General features: G+C 47.3%; 1 protein-coding gene across 5 annotated transcripts in view; it reads right to left on the bottom strand.

Moving 5' to 3' along the window:
• MAPKAP1 (MAPK associated protein 1) overlaps positions 1 to 26802 on the bottom strand; it is an 82778-nt gene that overhangs the window by 29732 nt on the left and 26244 nt on the right. For all 5 annotated transcript variants that reach the window (XM_058818218.1, XM_058818214.1, XM_058818216.1 and 2 more), the window contains 3 exons: positions 17958 to 18130; positions 13082 to 13258; positions 5733 to 5842 (listed from right to left, as the gene is read on the bottom strand). In XM_058818218.1, the coding sequence (XP_058674201.1) occupies positions 5733 to 5842; positions 13082 to 13258; positions 17958 to 18130 (460 nt within the window). The remainder of the gene's footprint in view (positions 1 to 5732; positions 5843 to 13081; positions 13259 to 17957; positions 18131 to 26802) is intronic.

The following is a 26802-nucleotide window of genomic DNA, read 5'->3' as shown; positions in this document are numbered from 1 at the left end:
ATTTTTTTGTCTTACTCTCCCACCAACAAGGTAGGATGAGGAAGGAAAACCCCAGCAAGGCCCACAGCTCCTCCAGCAGCTGCTTTAGAACATTTAAGTCACGAAATTTGACATTAAATGTGGTGCTGACACTGACATGTCAGAAACTGAATTTTCAAACACAACTCAGAGCTCTCCTCCCCAGCTGCTCCTCACACAAAGATGAGCCCCAAGCAGAACTCTTCATCTGAGAGTCCTCAGGTTCTGAGGGTAACCTGAACTTTGTGTGAACAAATCCAAACCATGGCAATAACCAACCACCACAAAACCTGGCTCTGTAACAGACTGTGCTCCCAGGAACCAGGGGGTGGAACAGGCTCCTTTCCCTGCCCTTGGCAGCTGCAATTCCTCTGATTCTGGTGTAGGGACTAAAATATGATATGGAGGCTTTTATCTTTAAGTCCTGTGCCTGTTTCTTGAATCTTTCTCTTTTCTTATTATTCAGCTTCCTGTGGCAGTCAAATAATACACTTAAACAGACCAGGAAGATTATTTTAAACTATTTTTGGTCACTTTACACATTTTAAAGAATGCAAAAAGCACTGGTTGACAGCTGTTAGGGACTTGAATGTTATTGCAAAGCAGCTGTTTTCATTTATTGAAAAAGTATTAATCTTTCTCCAAACTCACAGAACACTGAGCTAATAACTCTCCCTCTAACCTACGGAAAATACAGGTCACGTCTGTGCAATGTTGGCAGAAGGTTTTGTTTATAACAATTAAACTTGTAGAGCATTTTGTTCTTAAAAGGACTGAGCCTTTCTGGTCGGGGGATGTTTGCAGTCGGAGGCAGCTATTAAATAATAATCAGTAGCATGTTCACCCTGCAAAGAATTTCTACTTGAAATCAGACAAGATTAATCAGAGGAGACTTCTCTGCTCACTAGAAATTTCAGATGGAGAGAGGCTGACACGGACCAGGAGCAGGCAGGATTATTCCAACATTTCAGCATTTTATGTTGTTTAGTTTTGTCTCTCATCTCCGTCTAAGAACATTCAGTTTTTATATACTGACATCGATGCTTAATTTGTTTGAAAACAAAGCCTCTGCACACATTCTCTCTGCATTGTTATTTACTTTACATTAGTATTTATAGTCCATTCAGCTGAGCTCTGGAGGAGAAGGCAACTGGCGTCCCAGGGAATGTGTTTGTGGAAGAGCAGCAGGAATGAGACAGCTCACAGGCAGGGAGATGACTTCCAAGTGTACATATAGTTCCTGCACATATTTAATTTGAGAATCACCATGGCATCAAGATACATGAAGTATCAAGGATGAAGTCACCATCTCTCCTATGTTCTTAAAATCGTAATCCATGCAAACATATTTTACAGGCAATATTGAGTGCAGGCTTTGGTGCAGATATAAAAAGCCTGATAAGATCTCCTGCCCGCTGCACTCTGTGGGCTGCTGTCAGCCCCAGCCCCAGCTGAGCCCTGGGAGCAGAGCATGGGCTCTGCCTTCCACCTTGGAAGAGCTGTGCCTGCCTTGGTCCCTCTGAGCCTCCCTAAAAAAGCAGGATTTAAAGTGCACACCTACCACAACCCAGATTTCTTACATGTTAATGGGGTAACACATGAGTACTGCTGAAAGTAACACCAGCAAAAACACACACCAGACTGAGCGAGCAGGAAAATCATTTCCCAGTAAAGCAAATCAAGTTCCAGGGGTCATGGTGTTTTACAGTTCTGCAACCTGACCTGTGCGACCTACAAAGCTTCCTCTGCCAAGCTGAGGGTGGGATTCCAAGCGTGCCCAACAGCTACCTGCTCCAGAAGTTAATGTTAACTGATCTCTGGGGAGCAGAATTATCCCAAGCACTAAAACACCCCAGTCTCACCTTCTAAAACAGCTTTTCAGGACTCGGTTATTAGAGCTGCTCAAAATCCAGACAGCATGGTATCTGACATTTTTACTGATAAATTCAAGGAGAACAGGAAGTTCTTACGCTCCCAATCTCCAGCATGTGAGTTCTTTTCTGCAGATCTGCCACACTGCAGAGAGATTTTATATTTACACCATCAGCTGCTGAAGTGCACACAGAAAGGAGATGTAGGCATGGCAGGATTATACAAAACAATCCTTAAACTACCCCTGGACAGGAGGGCTCTCCAAGGGCTGTTATCCCAGTGCCCAGCCAGGTCCCTGTGGCACTGATGGAGATTCCAGCTCCCCTCTCTGTGCCCATCCTCGGCTCTTTCTCTCCCGTCTGAGCTATTTTCAGAAAACCCTCTTGCACAAGCAATGCCTCTGAGCCCCCTCAAGGTGGCCCATCCTGGATTAGACCAGTCTCCCCTAGAAGCTCATCTCAGAACTGCAGTTTTATTTCCAGCCCTCCCATGAAATATGCCTGTGCAATACACGCTGCTGAGCACGCAATAGGTTAAACAAATTGATGATAAAGTATTCGACTTCGTTAGTTTTCATTACCATAAGAAAACATCAATTACATTTTCTATTTTATGAGTGTACACAGGGGAATCCATTACAGTAAGGGAGAGGCTGTACAACTCCTGCTGCTGCTTCTCTCTCAGCAGAAAGAACAGTTTGTTTCTAAAGGCAGTGACACCAGCCCAGAGGAAGGGAAGGCACACCGGCGTATCTGCATAGACAGCTCCTATCCTGATTTATCCAGCCTGGCTCCAACTAATTAAACATCTGCCTCAACCATTTCCTCTGCAGATTTATCTTCTCCAGTATGCAGCACCGACTGGGTGTTACAGGCTCTTTCCTAACTTGCAGCCATTCCTGTGCCTCTCCCAGTTGGTGATTTGGGCACGTGGCAGAGATGATCCAGTGCTCCCATTAGCCCCCGTGGGTGCCTGTGGTGGGACAGGTCACCAGGTCCCCCTGTCCTGCTGCAGGACAAGCACGTCCTCCAGGAGAGGACTGGGGGCCAGGCTCTCTGAGCTACAGCACATCCAGGTACTGCACCACCTGCCCTTCCCCTTGGCTGGCTCAAATATTGTCATTTAAAAATGGTCAGAGTTCATATGTCAAAAGCCCTGAGACACTAAGAAAGAAGAATTGCAAGGAAGGTGAAATAGTTTGAACAGTTTGCAATAATTTTATCTAAATAGAGCTAGGCACAGTCAGAATATTGCTGCTGTTTTTTCAGGCCCTTTCTATGAAGAAAAGGTTCTAGCCCATTTCTGTCTCCTACTGATCAGTATTTTGCTGCAACAAATAATCTTTACTGGCTGAACAAAGTATTTGGAGAAAGCTAGCCTAGTGTTTTAGCCCTAGTCATGCTGAACAAACCCTTCCCAATTGCACCACAGGAATTCCTCAAATTTTCCTCACCCAAAGTAGCCAACCCAGGTTTGCATTTTCCTGCCAATTCAGGACCAGTCTGAAAAATGCCCTGTAAGTCAGGGGTGAAAACAGATCAGAAAGCAACTGCTTCTACCAGTACTTGACAACAGCCTAAGCTGTAATGCAATAAATTCATCTGTCCTGAAAAGGCTGATCTGGAGACCCATTGGAGACAGGCAGAAAAGCTCACGGGCATTTCTGTTTTATTAAAATATTCCAAAAACTTTAAATAAACACATCCAGCCTATTTTTAGTAATGACTTTTTAAAAATCAGACCAACCAGCTTTAAAGGAAACATTGCTGAATGAGGAGAAATGTTTCTCCTAAATTATGTCTTATCTTTTATTCAGAACTTTGACATCCTAATCCACTGGTTAATAATGACCTGAAGCACCCTGGCCCAGGCCTGTGCAGTGCTAATGCTCTGATCTGCAATTCCATTTATCCTTGCATCTCCCAGTGACAGCGAGAGGCACATCCTCTGCAATGGTGAGGGATCTGGGGGTAGGTGAGAAATGATGGCAAAATCTTTCGTTTCGCTCCTGCTCCAGTCTCTCTGTGCCCACTGTGGCGGCATCCTGAGCTCTCCCTGCCCTCACAGCATGGCCAGCCCGTGGCAGATGGGACTGGAACAGCCTGTCTGGATCCAGGGAATTGGGAATAAGGAAAGGTTTGGATAAGCTAAGTTAATGTTAATAAAAAATTCTGATACATCCCTATATACCCTGTTCCTGAAAAGGGTTCTGAGCAGGAGGGCCAAGGCAGTAGAGGTGAATGTATTAGCTGAAGGAAGAAATGCCAGGTCCATTCCTTCTCTAAACTACTGAGCAAAAATAACAAAGTCAAAGCAGAATCAAATTTCAAATGGACAAAGAATAAAACATCTGTTACACGAAGGGGGGAAGCAGTTTAAAGACTGAGCTAAGTGAATCCTTTAGCAACCTCCCTTCAGGGAAGGGAAATCTGACCCCAGGAAATAAATAAAAGTCACCCAAAAAGTGAACAAAAGAGGTGTTTGAAAAAACCCCACCGCCATTCATCGCCGCTAACGACTTGTTCATTATGAGTGATGATGGATAAAGACTTCTCACGCTGAGATGAAATCAAGATTTATATGCATTGTTTCCTCTCCCAACTTGTGGGAAGATCATCATCATTTAATTCTATCTCTGCGGCCAGCGATGGGCATCCAGAGAGCAGGTTATCACACGGCGCAGTCAGCTGGCGGGGCGCGAGTGCCGCTGGCACATCTGGAGCGCGGCGCGCAGCCGGCCTGAGCGATGGCTGCTGGCCCCCCTCCAAATTGCTGCAGCCTGCCGGGGCTCCTCTCTCCCCCCAGCGCTGCTCCTCTCCTCCTCCCCCCCCCCCCTTTTTTTTTACGAGAATCAGATTTTCATTGCTCCATTCAATTGCTCTTCTCTGCCATTTTTTACAGCTCTTATCGTTCCCTTGGAATATGGCCTTGAGACAGCTCATCCGTGTCCTTCACTGTGTTATCTCTTCTAACTTTTATTAAAACTTCAGCTCTCATCTGAAGATAGCTAATTAAATCCATGACAGATTATATACGCATTTAAAAACTGCACTGAACTACTTTTTCTAAGGAGAACGGGGTTTATTTTCTTTTCCCATAGTTAAAACTGAGGGTGTATAAGGAGGTTTCATTCATTTACAAAGACAAGATCCTTATCTTTCCCACTATATAGATGGGTTTATATTAAAGTTCCTTTGTTGCGTGACAAGACTCAGAGCAATTTCTCTCAGTAATTATTTCTTGTTGCTGGAAAGATCTCTCAGCCTTATACTTCTGAAATATATACACTAACATATATGTGAATGCACATCTACCCCCCAGAAAAACATTGTTTAAAATAGAAATATGAGCACTGTACATTTTCCTTTTTTAAGTGTTCATATGCCTTAACTATAACAGCACTATTTTGATAACATTGCAGAAAGTAAATTTTTCACTACAAGTAACAACGAATTCTTGAAATTATTTAAAATCGCACTAAGCATAATTTTCTTACATAAATTAGAAGTATATATACAAACTCTATCATGGGCTGGACTTGCTGCACTTCCACCCATCATCCCAAATTACCACGAACTGGTCTTGAATGCAAATGGATTTGTTATCATAAATAAATATTTGCAGGAATGGATATACTGCTCTGCAGCAAACATTATGCAGCTCCTGCACTGCCAGCTTTGTGCCAGCATGGAGAGCACAGACCTGTGCACAGAACTGCTGTGAGTGGGGCTGGGACACAACCCCCCAAAACCTGAGCAACGTTCACAACGGTTAAAAAGAGATATAAAATATACTCGTGGAGGAAACACCCTGCCCTCTAGAAAATATGATAAATAACCCACCTGAGCCTCTCTGTGATCCCTTCCTTCTCTTTAAGGCCTTTTGTAAGATATCCTTCATGGTGACCTTCATACTGTCCACCTGAATAAGTGAGAATCCATGAGCAGCATTTCTGCAAGACAGATGCACATGCAGTTTTACAAAACAATCATCACTGGCAGCTCCCCGCAGCCCTCGTTAGCTTCAAGCAAAGCACTCGTTAGGCACACGGTTAACGAACTTGGGCTGGAAGGGGAAGTTAAAGGGAGAAACCAAGCAAACTGCCTGAGCAAGGCAGAGACAAAACCAGCCAAAATGGGTTGAGATTTAAGGCAAGGAGTGTAAGGATTTTCCTAATTTATTGTTATTTTTGATCACTTGGCGTTCAGCATTAGAAGAGAAAAATGAGCCAGTGTACCTGGGGGGCTCCTCATCTCCTCAGCTCGTGTCTGTGCTTTACAGCACACTACAGAAAAGCTGCTTGCAGTGGCATTTTCACCCGTGTCCCACACGTAACAAACCCTTAGGGACAAGGCCAGCACACCCCTCAGTGACTGCAGCTTTGCAGCACTACCGAGGTATTTCTTCAATGCATTATTCCCGGGGCTCCTTTGAACACGTGTTTGTGAACACAAAGGCACAAAATCTCCCAGAAAGATCCAAGGCAGTGGGTCCTTGTCCTGGCCATCACCCATGGGAGAGGCCACACAGGGGAAGGACTGCAAGGAGCACGGGGACGGCTGTGGGGGACACTGCTCACAGACACCAAGAAGGGCACCCCTGGGGAAGCACAGAAGATGACAATATAATAGAAGAGACTCTGAATGAGCAGATCAGTAAATTTTGCCCCTTAGCCCTCGCAGTCAGTCTCGGCTCATGTCAGTAGATGTCACTGCAGACAGTTCCAGGGAAATCCGAGAGCTGAAGGCTCCCTCCGGAGAGATTGCTCTGCATGGAAAAAACTGGTTTGCAAAGCTATTTGGGCAGGAGGAGGAGCCTTGTATCTGGCAACCAGGAATTTTAATCAGGGAGTACAGCTCTATATGAACAGCACAGCTGGAATATTTTTAAAAGCAACTGGCAGGCAAAAGCAATCCAAGCAACACAAGTACATCCTGCAAAACAAACCCATATTACATGTCACTTTGAAACACAAACGCTGGGACCAGAGGCTGGAGCTCAGGTCACATCAGACACGGCATCCCCAGCCCACGGTGACCCAGCCAGGACAGAGCCCTCACTGCTCAGGGCACCGACTGCAGCGTGACCCAGGGGCCAGGAGCCCCTGCCTGGCCACGTGCTGGCCACAGCTCGGTGTCCTGGTGCCCACCGTGCTCCTGGCAGCAGCATCAAGCCTGGGCTCAGGACATGTCCCCCTGTCCCCCCTCGCTGGTGTGAGACGCCGTTTCCCTCTCCTCGGTTCTGCCTTGGTCTCATCTGAATTTCATTTTCAATTCCCTTTGTTCCTGGCAAAATGAAACTGCCTAAAAGCCCAAATTTATGTTCTCCAGACAATTTATTATTTATAACTCTATCTTACTCGTCTTCAAACCAAATAATCCCAACCTTTTCATGCATCTGCTTTTCCCTCTGTTTGTGCCGCGCGTTCAGCGCAGCAGGAGCAGAGCTGAGGGAGGGAGTGCCACTGCAGGTGACACTGCTGTCCTGGGAACAGCCCAGGGCTCAGGGGCTAACGCCTGCAATGAGCAGAGATCTTCCCCAGCACTCCACTGAGGAGCAATTTCCCTTGAAGCTGCTGTGGAGCAGCAGTTTCATGACCTGCACAAGCACCACACACCTGCCCTTTACCTGGCCAATCCCTCACTTCCCAAAAGCCTCAGTCCCAGCTGCCCTGCTGAGCAAGATTCAGTGGATTCTTTAAAGTGAAAAACCTGTTCTACAGTTATAATCACAAAAAGGAGACTACCTTTGTGCTTTTATTCAAACAACACAAGGTTTCTCATTGAAGTGCTGCATGAAAAGCCCTCCGTGCTGGACCGGACCATCACAACACCTGGTGCCTCCAGGTAACTCATACAATGCTCTGCAATATCTACAGGAATTTTCCAGAAAACTCCAATCAAAGTACAGGGAAATAAATTAAAATATTCCAGGGAAAAAAGAAATTGCAAAGGCAACAGAAGGCTTCCATAACCCACGATGGCCAAAACAACCGGAGTCACAATTGTCCCCTTTGTACAAAATGCTTCTCAACATTGTTCACCCCAAACAGAGCAGGGCCTGCAGACCCTTCCCACTGGGCACAGAGTGGCCCTTGGCAGATGGCCCCAGCTCAGGGCTGTTCACACTCCCACGATCAGGAACGTCCCAAAAATGGAAGATTCTGTCTCAGTTCCTGACACTTCGGCTGCTGAAGAGCGCAGGCTGCTGTGCTCCCGCCCGTGTTCCGGGCTGGCCCGGCTCAGCCAGCCCTCTCCATTGAGCAGCTGGCCTGAGAACTGTCAGGCTGATTTCCCTGACACTCCATTACTAACCCCTGCCCGAGCCACGGCCATTCTTTGCCCCAGAAGCTGGATCTCATCCCAGAACAATCTCTGAAAGTTTATTTTACTGATCAAAGCAAAATAAGAAAGCCTGTGTGTTTGGCTATATTTAGTGTGCGAGCCGCGAGTGAGTGCTTGGCAGGAGCGGTGGGACGCGGAGCGCGCCCCGCTCTCGTAAACTCTTGGCTGTTTGCTCTGGAGCAGAGCCAGGGGGGCTGGACCCCCACCCTGCTCCAGCTGCTGCCCTCCCTGCCCCGGCTCCCCTCCCACAAGGCACCACCACCACGGCAGAGCAACATTTCAGCACTCGGCAACCCCTCACATCTGAGCCGGGGTGGACTAAGGCCCAGACCAAAGAGCTCCTGACATCATCCTGGGGCCAGGCCAGAGTCAGGGCATGTTTCTGTGCCCAGAGGAGATGCCCCGTGGAACCACAGGTTAGCTGGGGTGGGAAGTGACCCCTGGAGATCCCCCTGTCCAATCCCCTGCCCAGGCAGGGGACACAGGAACACAGCCAGGTGGTCTGGGACATCTCCAGAGAGAGAGACTCCAGCCCCTCCCGGGCAGCTGTTACAGGGCTCTGCCACCCTCCATGGAAAGGAGTTCTTCCTCACGTTGAGGTGGAAGTTGCTGTGGTTTAGTTTAGGGCCCCTGCTCCTTGTCCTGGCACTGGACGCGCTGCCAGGTGTCCTGAGCTGTGCCCAGCACCGGAGCTTCTGGAGCACCACCAGCCCAGCCCAGCCCTGCCCTGCCTGGTGTGGCCCCAGCAGAGCAGGCTGGGCTGCAGAAACACACAGCCACCTCAGCCCACCACTGCCCAGCGTGCTCTGCCCTGGCCATGGGCAGGGACTGCCCTCACTCAGCCCAATCCCAGCACATCCCTAATTGCAATCACTAACAATGCGTTTTACCTCCCTCTGCTAAGGTGTGATACCTTCCTTTTAGGTCAACACACTGAAAATAGGACAGACAAGCAGATGCTGGTCAATCAATTAAAAGTGCTGCTGGCAAATTGGAAGCCAAAGAAATTCCTTAGCTTGTATTTTCTGTCATTTTGCAAAAACATACCTGGGTGACAAGGTTAAATCAAGCAAAGGAAATCCCTGGCACTTATCATCCACAGGCATTACTGATAAATTGTGCAGTGGAGGAATAAAGGATTACCTTCTGTATTTTTTCATTACACTTTTCTTTTGTTACAGAATACATAAATCCATTGTGGCACAATGTAATATGTATCATCGTGCTACACCTGTGGACGTTTCATAACGGCTGCCATGTCTGTGCAGTCAGGAATGATAAGTGAACCACCCGTGAATGTTAATGATAGTGATCATTCTGCAGTAACTTGGCTTTCCATCTTCTTTTACAGCCTCCGTGCTGGAGCCAGGGTGGCAAGGTTCAGGAGAGGGAAAGGCAAGCAGCAGCACAGGCAGAAGCTCTCCTCGTGGTGCTGAGGTGCCAGGGGAACAGGCAGGGTCCCCCCTTCTGCCACAAAACAAAACAGCCCACCCTGCAAGGACAAAGGGTTTCTGCTCTGAATCAGAACTTTTTGAAAAGCTCCTTTCCAATCTAGAGTAATTTTTACCTTTTTTTTTTTTTTTTTTTTTTTTTCTTAACACAGAAGTGGAATTTACTTTCCAGAAGTGGAATTTATGGCACTTAAAGCTCACTGCATAACAAGCTGGCATGGCTGGAAGTGCCTGGGAGTGACTAATAGCAATTTCCACTCGATCAGCACAAAGTCAGACTTAAGACTCAAAATCCCAGCTGATGCAATGGACTTACCTTAAGCTGGGTAATTTTTTAGATAAAGTGCACAGTGATAGGAACTGGACTAACTAATACCAGCCACAATTTTTATTCTGAGCCTGAATGACCTGCTTTTGTGCATCTCAGATTGGCCTTCCATAGCTCTGTGCACTATTGAGTTCAACTGGCTGCATTTTAACACCACTATAGCAGTCCTTAGCCCTCTATCAAGTGTTCTGATGCCCTCCTACCCCTCCCTCTGCACTATCCTGAGAGCCACATTCTTAATTTCGCACCCACATTAACTGTCTGAAATTTTATATGAATATTCTAAAATGTACTTTGCAGATTACCCACCCCCATGCACAAATCAGGAACAGGCCTTTTGGGGACTGCTGCTGGAGTCCAAGAAAAAACACATTTCAGGGCTTTGAACTGAATTTGCAAAAGCACAATGCAAGTCTGGTATTTTAAAAGGGTTTCAAACCTTAAACTATCGGGTATGGCTTTGAAAATTTGTATATAATAGTCAAAGCAATTTAAGTACAATATCAAAACAGAAAAAAGTGCTACGGAGCAGAAGAACTGGATGCCAAATTTGCTCTGTGTGCCAACTGGCAGCTGAGCTACAGCTCCTCGAAACACCATTAGACTGAGCGTGTCATGTTCCAACAATACAATTTCCAAGGGAAAAAGCCCTAATGATGGTACAGATTTATTTTAAGCCTTTCAGGTATGACCTCAGCACCTCAAGAAGCCTGTATTCCCATGGATGGGGAGCTCTGCTTGCCTCTCCCTGGCAAAGCCCCCGGATGGAGCGCGGGGCGTGCGCGGGTGCGGTGCCTGGCGCTGGACAAAGCTCAAAGCTCTGCTCTCCACAGCAGCCACCTTCCAAACACACAGCTCGCTAGGCTAATGGGCACTGAGCAGCCAGAACGACTGCCCTCCTTCTTCTCCTTGTGTAACTTTGCCAGAGTCCTTGGAACTTGCCAAATTCGGTCATGCCTGCTTAGCTTGCTCGACTGATTGTGCCAGAAAAGAAAATAAGACACAGATGTATTTGAGCTCTTTGAGATGCCAGTAAGAGCGACAGCTAATGGCTTCATTTCGACCCTCCCCTACCAGCTGGGCACAGGTGGGGGGATAATGAGGTCCCTCTCCCTAATCAAACTCAATTATTTGCTACTCTGTACAGCCACAAAGACATCCACATGCAGCTCGGAATATAAACTGCACTGTGGGCTACTTCCAGCCACCACCTCTGGGTATTTACAACTGACTCGAGTGGCTCAGAGTTTGCCTTGGCAGGAGTGAAGTGTGTAAAGTTCTGCAAACTGTTTCTGCTCAAACATGTCCTGCAGAAGGGGGTCCCTGGCGGGGCTCAGCCCGCGAGGAGGAGCGCGGCCCCAGCACGGAGCTCCTCGCAAGCATCAACATTTTTCAACAGTGATTCAATGTTAATAAACATTACAAGTCACAAGGCTGACATGGCAGCAGCTGAAGTACTTCAGCATGAGGAGGAGAAAAAAAAAAGAGATGCAAAATATAAAACCACAATTACATGCACCGGTAGGGTGACAGGGGAGGAAGAAGACATAGAATTTACAGCAAATCCCTACAAAAATAAGACAGCACACACATGTAAACTCACAGAGGTAACAACCTTTTTGATCAAGTGATGATCAAGTAATTCTTTACTCTAGAGGACACATTAAAAATTCTAATTTAAACCTAGCTATTTACACAGTAATCACAAGCCATTTAAAATTAAAATGCGGATGCTGGCACCACCAAACTGACCCTTTCAGAAAAGCACTGCTCATGATGCAGCTGTCCTATTTCTCCACAGCAGCACCTCCAAGCTAGAAGGAAGCTCCTCACATCAGCACAAATGATGGTAAACCAAAAGATTTTGCATTTTTCTGCAGCTGGGCCCTTCTCCTGCTGCCTGCTGCAGGCAGAGCTCTGCTGGGCAGCCCCAGACCCCACTGAGATCTCTGGGCTGTCACAAGAAGGGCAGTGCCACCTCTGTGAGCCACCCCAGACCCCACTGAGGTCTCTGTGTCCCCATGGGAAGGACAGCCCCAGCCCCTGACCCACCCCTGGTCACTGCAGTGAGCACTGAGCCCAGCTCAGGCACCCAGGACAGCTCTGGGGGCACAGCTGGGGAAGGACAATTTATCCAGATGAGAAATCAGCAACAATTTAGAGTTGTCCATTGACAATGACCTCCTCTTCCTCACCACGGCCTCAGTGTAGCACAGCCCAGCATCTCAGCCTTGAATAACTTACTTGTGAACACTGGGGCCAGAATATTTTATTTCCCAGTGCCCTGATGCAGTGGAGCAAAGTGAATGTGGCCTTTGGGAATACACGTGGGATTTCTGACAATGGCTTTCTGTAGGATGCTTTGCAACGTCGCTAAGAAACACAGTACACAATAAAGAATATAAAAACTAATTAAATAAGCCAGATTTTTTAAAAAATGTCTGATTATTCAGAACTAGAAGCAGCTGTAGTGTTAAGAAATGTAAGTAATGTCCAATAACCAGGAAAACCCTATTAGCATTTTCATTTCAAGAGCTCCAAACATGAAATATTTTTCCCAAGTAAGAAGTGGCTTATGCTCCTGGCATTTTGCTCTAGTAATTAAGGCCTTCTGATGGTTTAAGAGATTTTTCATTCACAAGTAAAGAAAAATAAAAGTGATCAAGCACAGTATATATCCCTGGATATAGCAAAGGACATAGCAAATTCTTCTTGATCTACAATCAGACAGCTGAAGTCTCAGGGGTGGATGGGGTGGGGACTCTTCTGGACTTGGGAGGGGAATGTCCAGTCCAGCTGGTGTGCTTGGTTACTGCATTTTTATTCTCACTGTTATTGAGCCACACTGCAACTATTTGTCTATAAACCACTTCAGTGCAGAGCATCACCAAGGAGTGTGGCCCCGAGTGTTGGTGAGGTCAGGAGAAGGGAGGCAGAGGAGGAGGAGGAGGAGGAGGAGGAGGAGAAGGGAGGCAGAGGAGGAGGAGGAGGCAGAGGAGGAGGAGGAGGAGAAGGGAGGCAGAGGAGGAGGAGGAGGAGGAGGCGGCCGTGCCCAGCCGGGTACTCACATGCGCACGAAGAGCGACTGCTTGGCTGCCAGCCCTGGGGACGAGTACTTCTCCACCAGGGCCAGCGTGCTGAAGCCAAACTTGTGGATGGGCTCGTTGGAGTCCAGGGGCGGGAAGTCCGTGTCCACCTCGCCGTCGTCCTCGGCGATGTGCAGGCAGTAGGCGCTGACATTGTCACTGCAACAGAGGGACAGAGCGACTCAGCACAGCCTGCGGCGGCACCACGCCTGCACAGGGCACCTGCACGGGGACACCTGCACGGGGCACCTGCACGGGGACACCTGCATGGGGACACCTGCACGGGGACACCTGCATGGGGACACCTGCACGGGGACACCTGCACGGGGACACCTGCACGGGGACACCTGCATGGGGCACCTGCACGGGGACACCTGAATGGGGACACCTGCACGGGGCACCTGCATGGGGACACCTGCACGGGGACACCTGCACGGGGACACCTGCATGGGGCACCTGCACGGGGACACCTGAATGGGGACACCTGCACGGGGCACCTGCATGGGGACACCTGCACGGGGCACCTGCACGGGGACACCTGCACCCTGCACGGGGACACCTGCATGGGGCACCTGCACCCTGCACGGGGACACCTGAATGGGGACACCTGCACAGGGACACCTGCATGGGGTCACCTGCATGGGGACACCTGCACGGGGCTACCTGCACAGGGACACCTGCATGGGGTCACCTGCATGGGGACACCTGCACGGGGCTACCTGCACAGGGACACCTGCATGGGGCCACCTGCACGGGGACACCTGCACGGGGACACCTGCACGGGGCCACCTGCACGGGGCACCTGCACAGAGACACCTGCACGGGGACACCTGCATGGGGTCACCTGCACGGGGTCACCTGCACGGGGACACCTGCACGGGGACACCTGCATGGGGCACCTGCATGGGGACACCTGCACGGGGCTACCTGCACAGGGACACCTGAATGGGGACACCTGCACGGGGACACCTGCACAGAGACACCTGCATGGGGCACCTGCACGGGGACACCTGCACAGAGCACTGCTCTCAAATGGCATGGTGACACCACACAAACGTGTCCCCAAAGGTCACAATGTATCCTGCTGCCACAACCCTGTGGTGATGGAAAAGCCCCAAACCTCAGAGCAGAGCAGTCTTCGTCCTTCATTGCTCCACAAACGAAACCTGACAATGATTAAAATGCACTAAAATCTGTAAAAGTTTTGTGATTTCGTAAAGCAGGAAGGATATTTCTCCATTTGTGAAAATTTATTTATTTATATGATGAGTACACTTCAGAGCTAAAGGCAAACAAGTGGTGTCTGTGATTTCTCACAGGTCAAACAACTGTGGAAGTTTCGTGTCTGTAGGCTGGAGAAGCAGAGAGTGCTTTCGGGCAGGTGAGCAGGGTAATGAACTATGGGAAAAGTAAATATCTATCCAACACAGCAGCAATGATTAGCAGAACACTTACCTTTCCTAAATACCTAAGTTCAGTCACTAAAAGCAGTCACAAATTAATAAACACCAACAGGCAGAACTAACACAGAAAGCTGAAACAGATACAATGTGAAAGAAATAAAGAGCTGAGCCTCTTTCTTTCCACAGATGAAAGCCCAGAGGGAAACAACTATTTATAGCTACGAAACAGGTATTAATCATAATTTCCTAACATTGAAATCTATTTCAAATGTTACTTCAGTTTAAATTATTGACCTGAAAATAAGTATTCTTTCTGACTGTAAACCTGCCAGCACTCAGGCCTTTCCCCAGCCATGCAGTAAAGCTGGAGGTGCATGTGGCAGCGTGTTTCTAAACTCTGCAGTTTAAATTTGGAGTTTTAATTGCATGATTGATGCTTAAATTAATTAATTGTAAAGTGTATGCTAATTGTTTAATTGGTCGCTTGATCTATATAGATCATTTTTTGAATTAAATGAGTTGATTTACAAAGTTTATTGATTGGATGTGACAATGAATTATTTCACTGACTACCTGATTTGCAATTTTCTCAATTAATTCACAAACCTTTAGTTGCAACTGTGCTTTATTGAGAGTGCTTAGTCCAGGTGATCTATAGGCATCTTGTCATGACTAAGACATTTATTATAGAAAACAGGGAATAATGATGCATTGCTGTTAATGTAAGCTGCGATTCTGCTCACCAAAGGTAATTCAGCAACATTCACCACTCTGAATTTTGGAAATTCCGCAAACACTAGCAAAGAAACTTTCTGGCCTTGAACCCTTCCAGGGATGGGGCAGCCACAGCTGCTCCGCGCAGCCCGTGCCAGGGCCCCACAGCCAGGAATTCTCAATTCCCAATCTCCCAGCCATGCCTGCCCTCTGGCAGTGGGAGCCACTCCCTGCCCTGTCCCCAGCTGGAGGAAGGCACAGCAGAGCACAGCCAGCAGGTCCCAGCGCCACCAGCTCCTGTCCCAGCAAGCTGGGAACACCCCAGCACTGCTCACGCCCCACAGAACAGAGGGGCTGCACATGCCTGCACTCATGGGCTGCCTTCCTCAACACATTTAGTCACCATGTGGTAAAAAAATAAATAAAAAAGTCCAGTGAGTAAAACTGTTCTGCACTTTGAACCTCCCCCAGGCTGCGGGAGATTGAAGCTGGGAACTTACAAGTTCAGCACAAAAAGGAGAGATTCACTCCTCACTTCTAAAAATAGCAATTCTATTTGAATTGCGCATCTCACTATTAATTTCTTCCTAGAAAGGGATTTTGTTTATTTTTTGCAGGTGGAATCATTCCAGCACATCTGTCAGGGGCTTGCAGGAAAATGCTGGGTTACACCCCAGGGCCATGTGTGGGAGGCCAGGGACAGGGCTGCTAACCCTGCCAGTGGTTCCTGGAACCAAGAGACTGAATAGAGACAAATACAACACAATTATAATAAAAAGGCAGCCTAATTGAATACAGAATGTTCTCAAAGCTGTCAACTAGTACTCATTCACTTCAGACTCTTACACCTATTTTTTAGGAAAAGGAATTAGGCAGTAATATATTCTTTTCCTAAAGACAGAAGGGGTTGTTTCTCCTAATTATAAAGTCTAAAACCTCCTCATTATTCTCCCAGTGTCACTAGCAGGTATAGCTGTCACTCTGCATGCCTTGCATACCCATCTGAGGCATTCTGTAGATGGATTTCAGTGCAGTGCCACACTGATCCCCTTTTTGTCCTTTCACACTCTCACCTGACTGAATCAGGAGCAAATGGCCAATGCAGAATGGGCACCCTACACGACCTCCTTCCTTACTTGGAAATATGAGAATTAGTTTCCAGTTAAATCAATCCTTGCTTCAGGACTGGCAGTCAGCAATGCTAACAAAAAGATGATGAGAAATAATTAAGGACCTACAAGAAAAGAAACTTCTTGGAAACTCGAGGCCCTGGCCCTCAGCCTGAGCCTTTGTCCCCAGACTCTCAGCTGCTGCTGCTGTGTCTGACTGTGCTCTTGGGAGCTCACGCCTCCATTATTTATTTTATTTTATTCTCTCTGCCTGAGATTTGATTACACTGGACAGCCTCCTTGCTCATGAGCACTTTTTGACACATCATAACATCTTATCCTTCAAGGCAGACAGTGAAATTAATTTCTTCCCACTGTTGCCTTTTGCTGTGGGCAGTGATGGTTCATGGAACACTCCACTCACGGGTGCTGTTCCATTTGAGCTCTGCTCTGCTCCTGAGAAATGTGTGTGTGCCCAAAGACTGACATCAGTGCAGTCTTACTCATTAAAAAATAGCCTAATCATACACAAAGGACACTTCTCTGAACTTGTGATATAATGAGCAGAAATTAATAACAGCAAATGAAATGGCACCATCTGTGAATAATTTCATATTTCTTCTCCAGAACATAGAAAAGGACAAATCAAACCCAAGTGTTAAACCCCAGAAACATTTCACATGTCTGTTGAGAAGAGCTAAGGAAAAATCCATATCCAAAGAAAGAACATCCATGGAAGTGTTTTCAAGAGGGGCTGCTTTCCTGTGCCCTGTCTGTGGAACAGAAATCAGCAAATCCAAACCTGGGAACCCAAGTGCCCTGACTCCCATTCCCCCACAGCTGTGCTACAGCAGCAGCTGGGGCTGCTGAGCCCTCCAGGGCTCCTGAAAAATGCTGAAAGAGTGAGCTGTGAAATTCAGGATGAAAAAACCCCCACCCTATTCATTCAATATTCCAGGAACAATAAAAAATGTGAAATTTGGCTCATATAGAAAAAACCCAAACAAAACTATCAACCTCCTTGCACCAGGGACATCCCTGCCAGTACCTGACAACTCTGTAATAAACTGCTTTAAGTCCTTATTTTATGTTCTATGGCCCAGCAAAACCAGAAGTATTTTACACAGCTGGTCTAAAATGAAAGGTGCTCAGGTGAGCTGTTCTGAAGAACCTTTCCATGCATCTCCTGTCATCTGCCAGGAAAAAGGAACAGCTCTTACTAACCACCAGCAGTGCTCCAGCAGAGCAGAGGGACTGAGAGGAGCTCTGGACTTTATCTGACTTCTTGTGATCCCAGCCATTGAGGACACTAGCAAAAAATAGATGGGACATGGAATAACAAATGCCTCTGTGACACCAAAAGAGATACAGTTTGCATTATTTTTACATAGTTTGAGATGATGATTCATTTACAGGCCCAAGCCCTCCTGTTGATCATTTCCCAGCACACAGCAGCTAATTGAAAGAAGAATGGCTGGAGGTGCCCCTGTGCTGCTCGGAGGGAAATACTGCTACATGTGAAGGTGCTAGGGTTTATATTTCCAAACACTGACACAAAATCCGTTTCAGTATGCTAAAAAGGCTGCAGGGGAGAAATGGAGAGGTCAGGAGGTAGTAAAGAAAGAGCATTACTTCAGCTTGGGTTCCCGTCCCTCACTTGTATATTGCCAGCAGATGAGCCCGATCAGGTCGTGCACCTTGGCGTTGGCGATGGTCACCACGGTCATGGGCTGCAGCTTGTCCTGGCTCGTGTGCAGGGGGAGGTAGACATCGATTTTTTTGGTTGCCGTTGTACCAACGTGGCCCTGGGGAGGAAACACGTTTCATCAGGATGTATCTAAAAGTGTCACAGGGTTTATACAAAATCTGGGCGGGCGGAATTCGGCTCAGCAGGAAAACCAAAATATGCTGCTATGGCTTAAAATTGGAAGGAGATTAAACATTTAAGTTCCAATTATTTCCCCGCTGTTTATCGGTAAAAAGGACATGAAATATCTGGACATGATTTCACAGATTTCCATAAAGAGCCTGAACTTTGCTGCAGGATCCCATGTTCCTGCAGAATCCCAAAAAAATGGAATTATGCGTGGGATGGGGAGGAAGAGGGACTCAAAAAAAACAGCCTAAGACTTCCGAATTGTTTCTGCATTTCTGCTCTGTTCTGCAGTTCTTCCCCTCCACCTGAGGAGCTCCCAGAGGGAGCACAGACACCCACCCACCAAGGCTTGGCCTTGGCTTGCCAAGAGCAGAACAAAACCACACACACAGCTGAGCCACTGGACTGCTCTGCTTGAGGACACCAGCAAGAATAAACTAATATTGGGGTTTGCTGGAACTTACTGGATGAAAAGAACCCATCTGGTGCCCTGGAGACTGACAAATAAACCATAAAGCACACAGCAATGCAAATCTACGAAGTTTGCATTATAAGAATGTTTAATCCACTGCAGGTAGGACTGCAGCTTTCACCCAGAAATCTTCTAAACAAAGAAAAATTGCACATCCTGACCCCCTCTTCCAAGGCACTCCAAGTAATTCTGTATCTCCATCTCTCTCCATACTACAAGGGCCTTGAGAAGAGAAAGGGCTTCTTGAATTAATCACTTGGAATTCTAAGTAACAGAATAAAAGGATTCAATGCTATAAATCTATAATGAGAGCATAAAATAGGGAGTTAAATGCCATGTGCTAATTTCAATATATTGTTAAAAACCATTTGATCCTTCAGTGTGATTATAAATTAGAGAAGTAATAGGAATTTAAAGATTAAAGTTATTCATACTGGCACAGCTAAAAGTATTATTAAAATCCATCCCAACATAATACATTTATTTTTTAAGAAAGCATTTTTATAGAACAGATACCTCCTCTTCCCATATTTTTAGGGTAAGAAGAAACCGGTTTGGCTAATTTAAAGGAAGGGTTAGGATTGCAACAGAACAAGGGACATTCCTTCACTTTGTTTGGATAAACCTGAACAAGCTTTGGTTGAGCTCATGTGCCCGGGACCCTCTGGGACACCTTAACCCCACGAGGTCATGAACACAACAGAGCTGCTAGAAACCACCAGGGTGGGCTTCTGTCTGTGCTTTTCTACTTCCAGGACTTATTGTGAGAGGGAAATGAGGTGGTGCCAATCATAGGTAACAGCTCAGGTGTGTGTGCCCAGGTGCCCACACCCAGGCACGGGGGCTGAGGGTGTTGGTGACCTTGGTCCTGCCCAGAGACCCCCGAGCTGAGGCTGCCTTGGCAAGAGAAGGACCAAGAGCAGGAAATTAATGGCACTCCTTGGCACACCACGCCAGTTACACACATAAATCCAGGGAGGACAGAGGGACACTGGGACACTGGGACACAGGGACAGAGGGACAGAGGGACAGAGGAACAGAGGGACAGAGGGACACAGGGACACAGGGACACAGGGACACTGGGACACAGGGACAGAGGGACAGAGGGACAGAGGGACACAGGGACACAGGGACACAGGGATACAGGGATACAGGGACACTGGGACACAGGGACAGAGGAACAGAGGGACAGAGGGACACAGGGACACAGGGACACAGGGATACAGGGACACTGGGACACAGGGACAGAGGGACAGAGGGACACTGGGACAGAGGGACACAGGGATACAGGAACACTGGGCACAGGGACAGAGGGACAGAGGGACAGAGGGACACAGGGATACAGGGGCACAGGGACAGAGGGACATGGCACAGGGACACAGGACAGAGGGACATAGGGCACAGGGACACAGGATACAGGGACAGAGGGACACAGGGCACAGGGACACAGGACAGAGGGACATAGGGCACAGGGACACAGGATACAGGGACACAGGGACACAGGGCACAGGGACACTGGGCACAGGGACAGAGGGCACAGGGACACAGGACAGAGGACACAGGGACACCGGGACACAGGGACACAGGGACACAGGACACAGGACACAGGACACAGGACACAGGGACAGAGGGACACAGGACACAGGGACACAGGACACAGGACACAGGGACAGAGGGACACAGGACACAGGGACACAGGACACAGGACACAGGACACAGGACACAGGGACACAGGGCACAGGACACAGGACAGAGGACACAGGGACACCGGGACACAGGGACACAGGGACACAGGGACACAGGGACACAGGGACACAGGACACAGGGACACAGGGCACAGGACACAGGGACACAGGGACACAGGACACAGGACACAAGGACACAGGACACAGGACACAAGGACACAGGGCACAGGACACAAGGACACAGGACACAGGGACACAGGGACACAGGACACAGGACACAAGGACACAGGACACAGGACACAAGGACACAGGGCACAGGACACAAGGACACAGGACACAGGGACACAGGGACACAGGACACAGGACACAAGGACACAGGGCACAGGGCACAGGACACAGGGACACAGGGACACAGGGACATAGGGCACAGGACAGAGGGACACAGGGCACAGGGCACAGGGACACAGGACACAGGACACAAGGACACAGGGCACAGGGCACAGGACACAGGGACACAGGGACACAGGACACAGGGACACAAGGACACAGGACACAGGACACAAGGACACAGGGCACAGGACACAGGACACAGGGACACAGGGACACAGGGCACAGGACACAGGACACAGGACACAGGACACAGGACACAAGGACACAGGACACAGGACACAAGGACACAGGGCACAGGACACAGGACACAGGACACAAGGACACAGGACACAGGACACAGGGACACAGGGCACAGGGCACAGGGCACAGGGCACAGGGCACAGGGACACAGGGACACAGGACACAGGGACACAGGGCACAGGACACAGGGACACAGGGACACAGGACACAGGACACAAGGACACAGGACACAGGACACAGGGACACAGGGCACAGGACACAAGGACACAGGACACAGGGACACAGGGCACAGGGCACAGGACACAGGGACACAGGACACAGCCGAGGCCAGGGCTCAGAGCAGCCCAGGGACAGCTCGTGGCTCTGCAGGGACCTGCAGCCTCCTCTCCAGGAGGAAGCACTCACAACCACGGCCATTCCTGGAACCACAATTACTTCTGGCTCCCAACTAAAAACTGTGTTCCAAGTGGAAATGCTGAGGAAACCCAGAAGATAAAGGACAATTACCAATATTCAAAGAGGCAGCATCAAACTTTATTAATAGATCCTGTATAAAATTCAATGGAAAATCTATTCAGGGCCAGGGGCCTTACCATTTGGAGTTTCCTTAATAGCCTCCAATAAATCTGGGAAGCATAAAGGGGATGTTAAATTAACATTTTCCTGATCTGTCACCTGTGGCACAGTTAATTTGTCAAAAAATTCTTTTAGCTTGTCACTGGACACTGTATATTCTGACAAATGAAGTCTGGAATAAAATTGACAAAATATCTCGTTAATTTTCTAGGAAATCACAAATCTGATTCCATTAAGCTTTTATTGTTAGAAATGTTATATCCCACCAATCCTTTAAGAAAGTGAGGAGTAACTGGATACACTGAAAATGTACAATAAATCATAGAAAATTTTCCTAGTATTTTTATTGATGGACTCTTTTAAGGCTCCCTGGTGCTCTCCTACAGTACGTCAAATTAAAAAAAAATAATTATTTAAAATTTATCAGTCCTTCCAACATAAGGTGTCTTTCTAAGATTGAAAATCAAATTTCAACTGAAGTCCACGAGGGAATGCACCCCTCCCTCATGCACCAGGTAGGGGTACCGTGGTCACTGACACTGCACCTGGCCCAGGCACTGGGGAGCTCCCCACCCACAGCACCTGCACAACAGGAGGGGGGCACACCCAGGCACAGGGCGCCCTCCTCACTCCTGCTCTGCCTCACTGCACACCAGGCACAACATTAAAACAAAGTCCATAAACATTTCCAAGGGAAAAGTGATTGATTTTCAACACTGACAATTTACTGCCTCTTCCTGCACAATGGAGTTCTGTGACTAAATGTTATATCACTTTAAGATTAGATGTTCTAATGATATAATGCAAAGATTTTACTGAATCATTATTTAGTGGGAGTCATAAAAACCTCTTAAAATTAATCTTTCATGCACATCTAGCTTACCCAAAGTTAGCATTTAATTAGATGGCCTTGGCACGAATGAGCTTACTACTTTATTTGCTCAATCAGTATACGTCTCTTCAGTAATTATAATTAATTCAAGTCATTGACTCACCTCCCAGCAAACAACGCTAAACACTGCACAAAATGGAAACAAATGCCTTTCCATTCCCAAATGCAAAATGTCTTCTAACTTTTAAACCCAGTTCAATGTTTTTTGGTTTGGGTGACAGGGTGTTGACTGCACTGTGTGACCCAGCAATCACCTCCACAACATAACTTACTCGCTTCTGTATTTAATTGACACACAGAAAATACTTGAAGGGGAAAAGTGGAACTATAACAACCCAGTATTTACAACACACAGAAATTTCTAACAGATCACAGCACAGATGTTTATGGCAATATAAGGGACCATATTTTTCCTTTTTTCTTTCCTTCTTCAGCCCACCCCACTGTTCCCCACCATGGCAAGACTGGAATGGTGTGTGTTTCATCAGGTGGTTACAGCAGCACTGGGGTTTTCCTCGCTTTGGGCACTTGGTTCCTGCTGTGATTCCCAAACCAAGGTGGAGGACACCCCAGAGGGGCTGGGGCAGCCCCAGCACACTGCCAGCCCTGCAGCTCCCCAGTGAAGCCCCAGAGCTGTTCCCTTCTGAGGAGAGGATTCTCCTTTGCATCACCCCAGCTTGTGCTGCACAGTTAGCAGATCACGATGTAAAACTCCATTAACATCATTAAATACTTAATTTATCTTATTCACACTGTCACTATTCATAAAAATTTAACCCAGTAATTTCCTGTTATCCAAAGCATAACAAAGTATGAATATTTAACTGCAAGGTAAATAACACACTATTATTTTTTATTCTAAATTGTTGACTCCAGTTAGCATGCCTGCTCTGCAGAGCACCAGGCGATTTGTCAATTAAAGGTCCAGATGTTGTGCAGGCTGCAGAGGCAGCAGCAGCTCTGAGCAAGGCGTCCTCTGCATGGCAATGATCACTACAGCCCCAGCTCCAGGCTGCATTACCATGCTCATGTTTTATTCCAGCCCCCTCCTCATGTACCAGTTAATTATACAGCACACAGCTGAGAGACATCCCCTCCGAGCTGGACAGGTTCCTCGCACCTGAACACGTCCTCACACTCAGAGATTTACCAGATTTACAGAAACAACCACACAGCCCAGCACCCACAGCACTGCCTGCTCCTGTTGGCATTCACTCCCACAATTAATAAAATTATGTAAGTCCTGAGCAAAGAATAAGACACATAGTGCTGGTAACAGCACGTTTCAATTATAGTAACACACATTCATTTGTACAACTCTCTGTGAATTAAAATCTGGTTTACTTGGAATGCTATTAATGTGAGTTCTTAATACTGCTTTTTTTCTGACAAATGCTATGTGGAGGGAGGGAGAAGCCCCAGGTCCATCCCTGTTACAGCCCAGGCTGTGTTTTTGTCCATGTAGGTGTCAGATTTAGGACAAATGGCCCTGTCCACCCTCCCCTGCCACACTCCCATGGCATTCTGCCCCACACTGGCTCCCTCTCCATGTGCCCAAGCCAACACAGAGGGTGGGATGTCCCACCAGCCCTGTGGCACCAGCTCAGCCTGCCCTGCAGCCCCGGGATAAAAACACATTGATCCAAGTGTTGTTGCTCCAGCTGCAGCAGAAATGCATTCATTACCCCAAACCACCCTCAAATTCCTTCTAGTGAGGAGAAGAAACAGCCTCTTTAGAAGAATTATACATATTTTACTTAGTAATAAACATTACAATTTAATACTGAGGAATAGAGTTATTCTTTGTAATAACTAAATGCAACCAAAACTTATAATTAAAACCGCACCATAAACATTATTTGTGCGTTAAGGAACGTGCCACGATCTATTTTAACGAACAGATGCTCTAAAAAAGATGAATGTTTTCAGAAATATTCAATCCTTGAACAGATCAGCCTCTAATCCTCTGCTTCTGCTGCACAAAGCAGACAGCTCAAGTTCCTCGAGGACATCAGCCAACCTTAGGTGGAACATTTTTAATACATCACCGTGTCACTTTTTAATGTGCCACAATCTATTAACCACATGGCAAACTAACAGGGGTTTTTAAAATATGGGTTTTATAGCTTTGTGCCGGTGATTAATTAAATAAATAGGCAGCGTTTCACAAATCATGCCTCTAATTAGGCCGAGGCAGGCGCGCTGCATTGCTGGCAGAGCTGGCAGCTGAAGCTGCAGCAGGGCAGCGGCGCCGGCCCGCAGGTGCTGCGCTGGGCTGGAACGGGCTCCAGCTGCTCTGAGCGTGTTCCTGCCATCATCATCCTCCTCATCCTGCAGGGAACCAGCCCGGGGACAAGGAGAGCACCGCCGTGCCTCTGAACGTGTTCCTGCCATCATCATCCTCCTCATCCTGCAGGGAATCAGCCCGGGGACAAGGAGAGCACCGCCGTGCCTCTGAGCGTGTTCCTGCCATCATCATCCTCCTCATCCTGCAGGGAACCAGCCCGGGGACAAGGACAGCACCACCGTGCCTCTGAGTGTGTTCCTGCCAACCCTAACCCTAACCCTAATCTTCCCTCATCCTGCAGGGAACCAGCGAGGGGACAAGGAGAGCACCATGGTGCCTCTGAAGGTGTTCCTGCCATCATCATCCTCCTCATCCTGCAGGGAACCAGCGAGGGGACAAAGGCAGCACTGTGGTACCTGCTGAAGGTGTTCCTGCCATCATCATCCTCCCTCATCCTGCAGGACACCAGCGAGGTGAATTCCCACTTCCTGGTCCAACCAGCACAGTGACAAAGGCAGCCCAGCCCTGCCTGCGATTCCACCTGAAGTAGCAAAGTTGTGCCTTGCAGAAAATGAACAAATATTAAAGGCGCATGCTGGAAAAATGCACCCGCTAAATGATACATTTTCTGTCAAAACATTTCAAAGTTGAAGCTGCAACTAATTACATGCGGTCCATTCAAAGAAGCCAAGCAAGGCTTATCATTAAAATGACTCAATTATCCTTAAAAGAAAGAAAAAATCATCTGTAAAACCTGCCTGCAATCTCATCAGTTTTACTGTACCTACCTCAATACATCATTTCCCCCAGAGCTCAAATTAAACTCTTAATAGTTAATATGCTCAAGTTTTACTATAGGTTTTCCTCCAAACTATTATTAACTTGAATTTCCTACCTAGGAAGGGTTTTATATGGAAATTTGTTCTGCAGTGTTTAGTGACACTATCACAACAGCATTTTGCCCCTCAATTTAAAAACCATCAGAGAGACAGAACGTGATGTGGAGTCAGGCAGCTCATGGAGATGGGATTTGATTTCCTCCACCAGGCGATTTCTTTCTCAGCATCAGTCCCCAAAGTACCCCCTTCAAGCCAAATTTCCTTGCACTCAGGAGTTTTGCACTCTTGGATGGGGTGTCATGGAGTGCATGCCCCTGGTGCCAGGGCAGGTGCCACAGCACTGGGGAGGAGCCCAGGACTGATAAATAATGAACAATAAATAACAAATACAGTGTCCCATTGGCACTGCCCTCCCTCCTGGCAGCAGGTGCTGGCACACCCGTCACACAGCACCAGTTTAGAGGGGCTCCCCTCCAGCACCACAACAGCCTCGTGGCACTCAGGGCCACCTCTAAAAGGATCATTAAAGACTTTAACCTTAAAGCTTTTGCCCTTAAAATATGTGAAAATGCCCTGATGGGCTATTCAAGCAACTGTGATGCAGGACACTTTCTGACATAAAGCGTTTTCAACAGTTTTTCCCCCAGGATTTAGGTCCATAGCAGCCTGAAGTTTGATAAATTCATAAATTCAATCGCCACAAAGACCTGAGAAACTGCTCCTATTAGTAAATCAAGCATGCTCTACTAATATTAAGAAGACAGTGAGAATTTTCTTCCTCTTTGGTTCAGACAGGGAAACAAAAGAATTTACATGGAAAAAACCTGACCATTATACTGCCTTTACAAATTCTGAGTGGGAAATATTAAATAAATTGAAAAAAATAATGAAATATAAATTTATATTGGAATCAAGAATAAACTGATTACCAGTTCACTTACATTTAATGTTTAACTACAAAACAAGAACTCTTCGATTAGTGATTTTGTGGTGCTTAAACAGACACATAAGTGAGCCCTTTCTCCATAATTATCATCAATGCTTTAAAATGATTTTTCAACTACTAGGGTCAAAGTAAAGGCATAGTCTTTTAGACTGTCCTATGAGAAATTAAACAACCCAACATTCTCTCCCTCAGGAATGTTTCTTCAACAAGCCTGTCTGTTAAATGGACACATCCAACTCTTCTGCAAACAGCAGCCATCAGAAACATGTGCTAA

The sequence above is a fragment of the Ammospiza caudacuta genome, chromosome 21 (assembly GCF_027887145.1).
Source record: "Ammospiza caudacuta isolate bAmmCau1 chromosome 21, bAmmCau1.pri, whole genome shotgun sequence".
Taxonomy (NCBI): Eukaryota; Metazoa; Chordata; class Aves; order Passeriformes; family Passerellidae; genus Ammospiza; species Ammospiza caudacuta.
The sequence above is the reverse complement of the archived record's forward strand: the minus strand, read 5'-3'. Positions and strand labels throughout refer to the sequence as shown.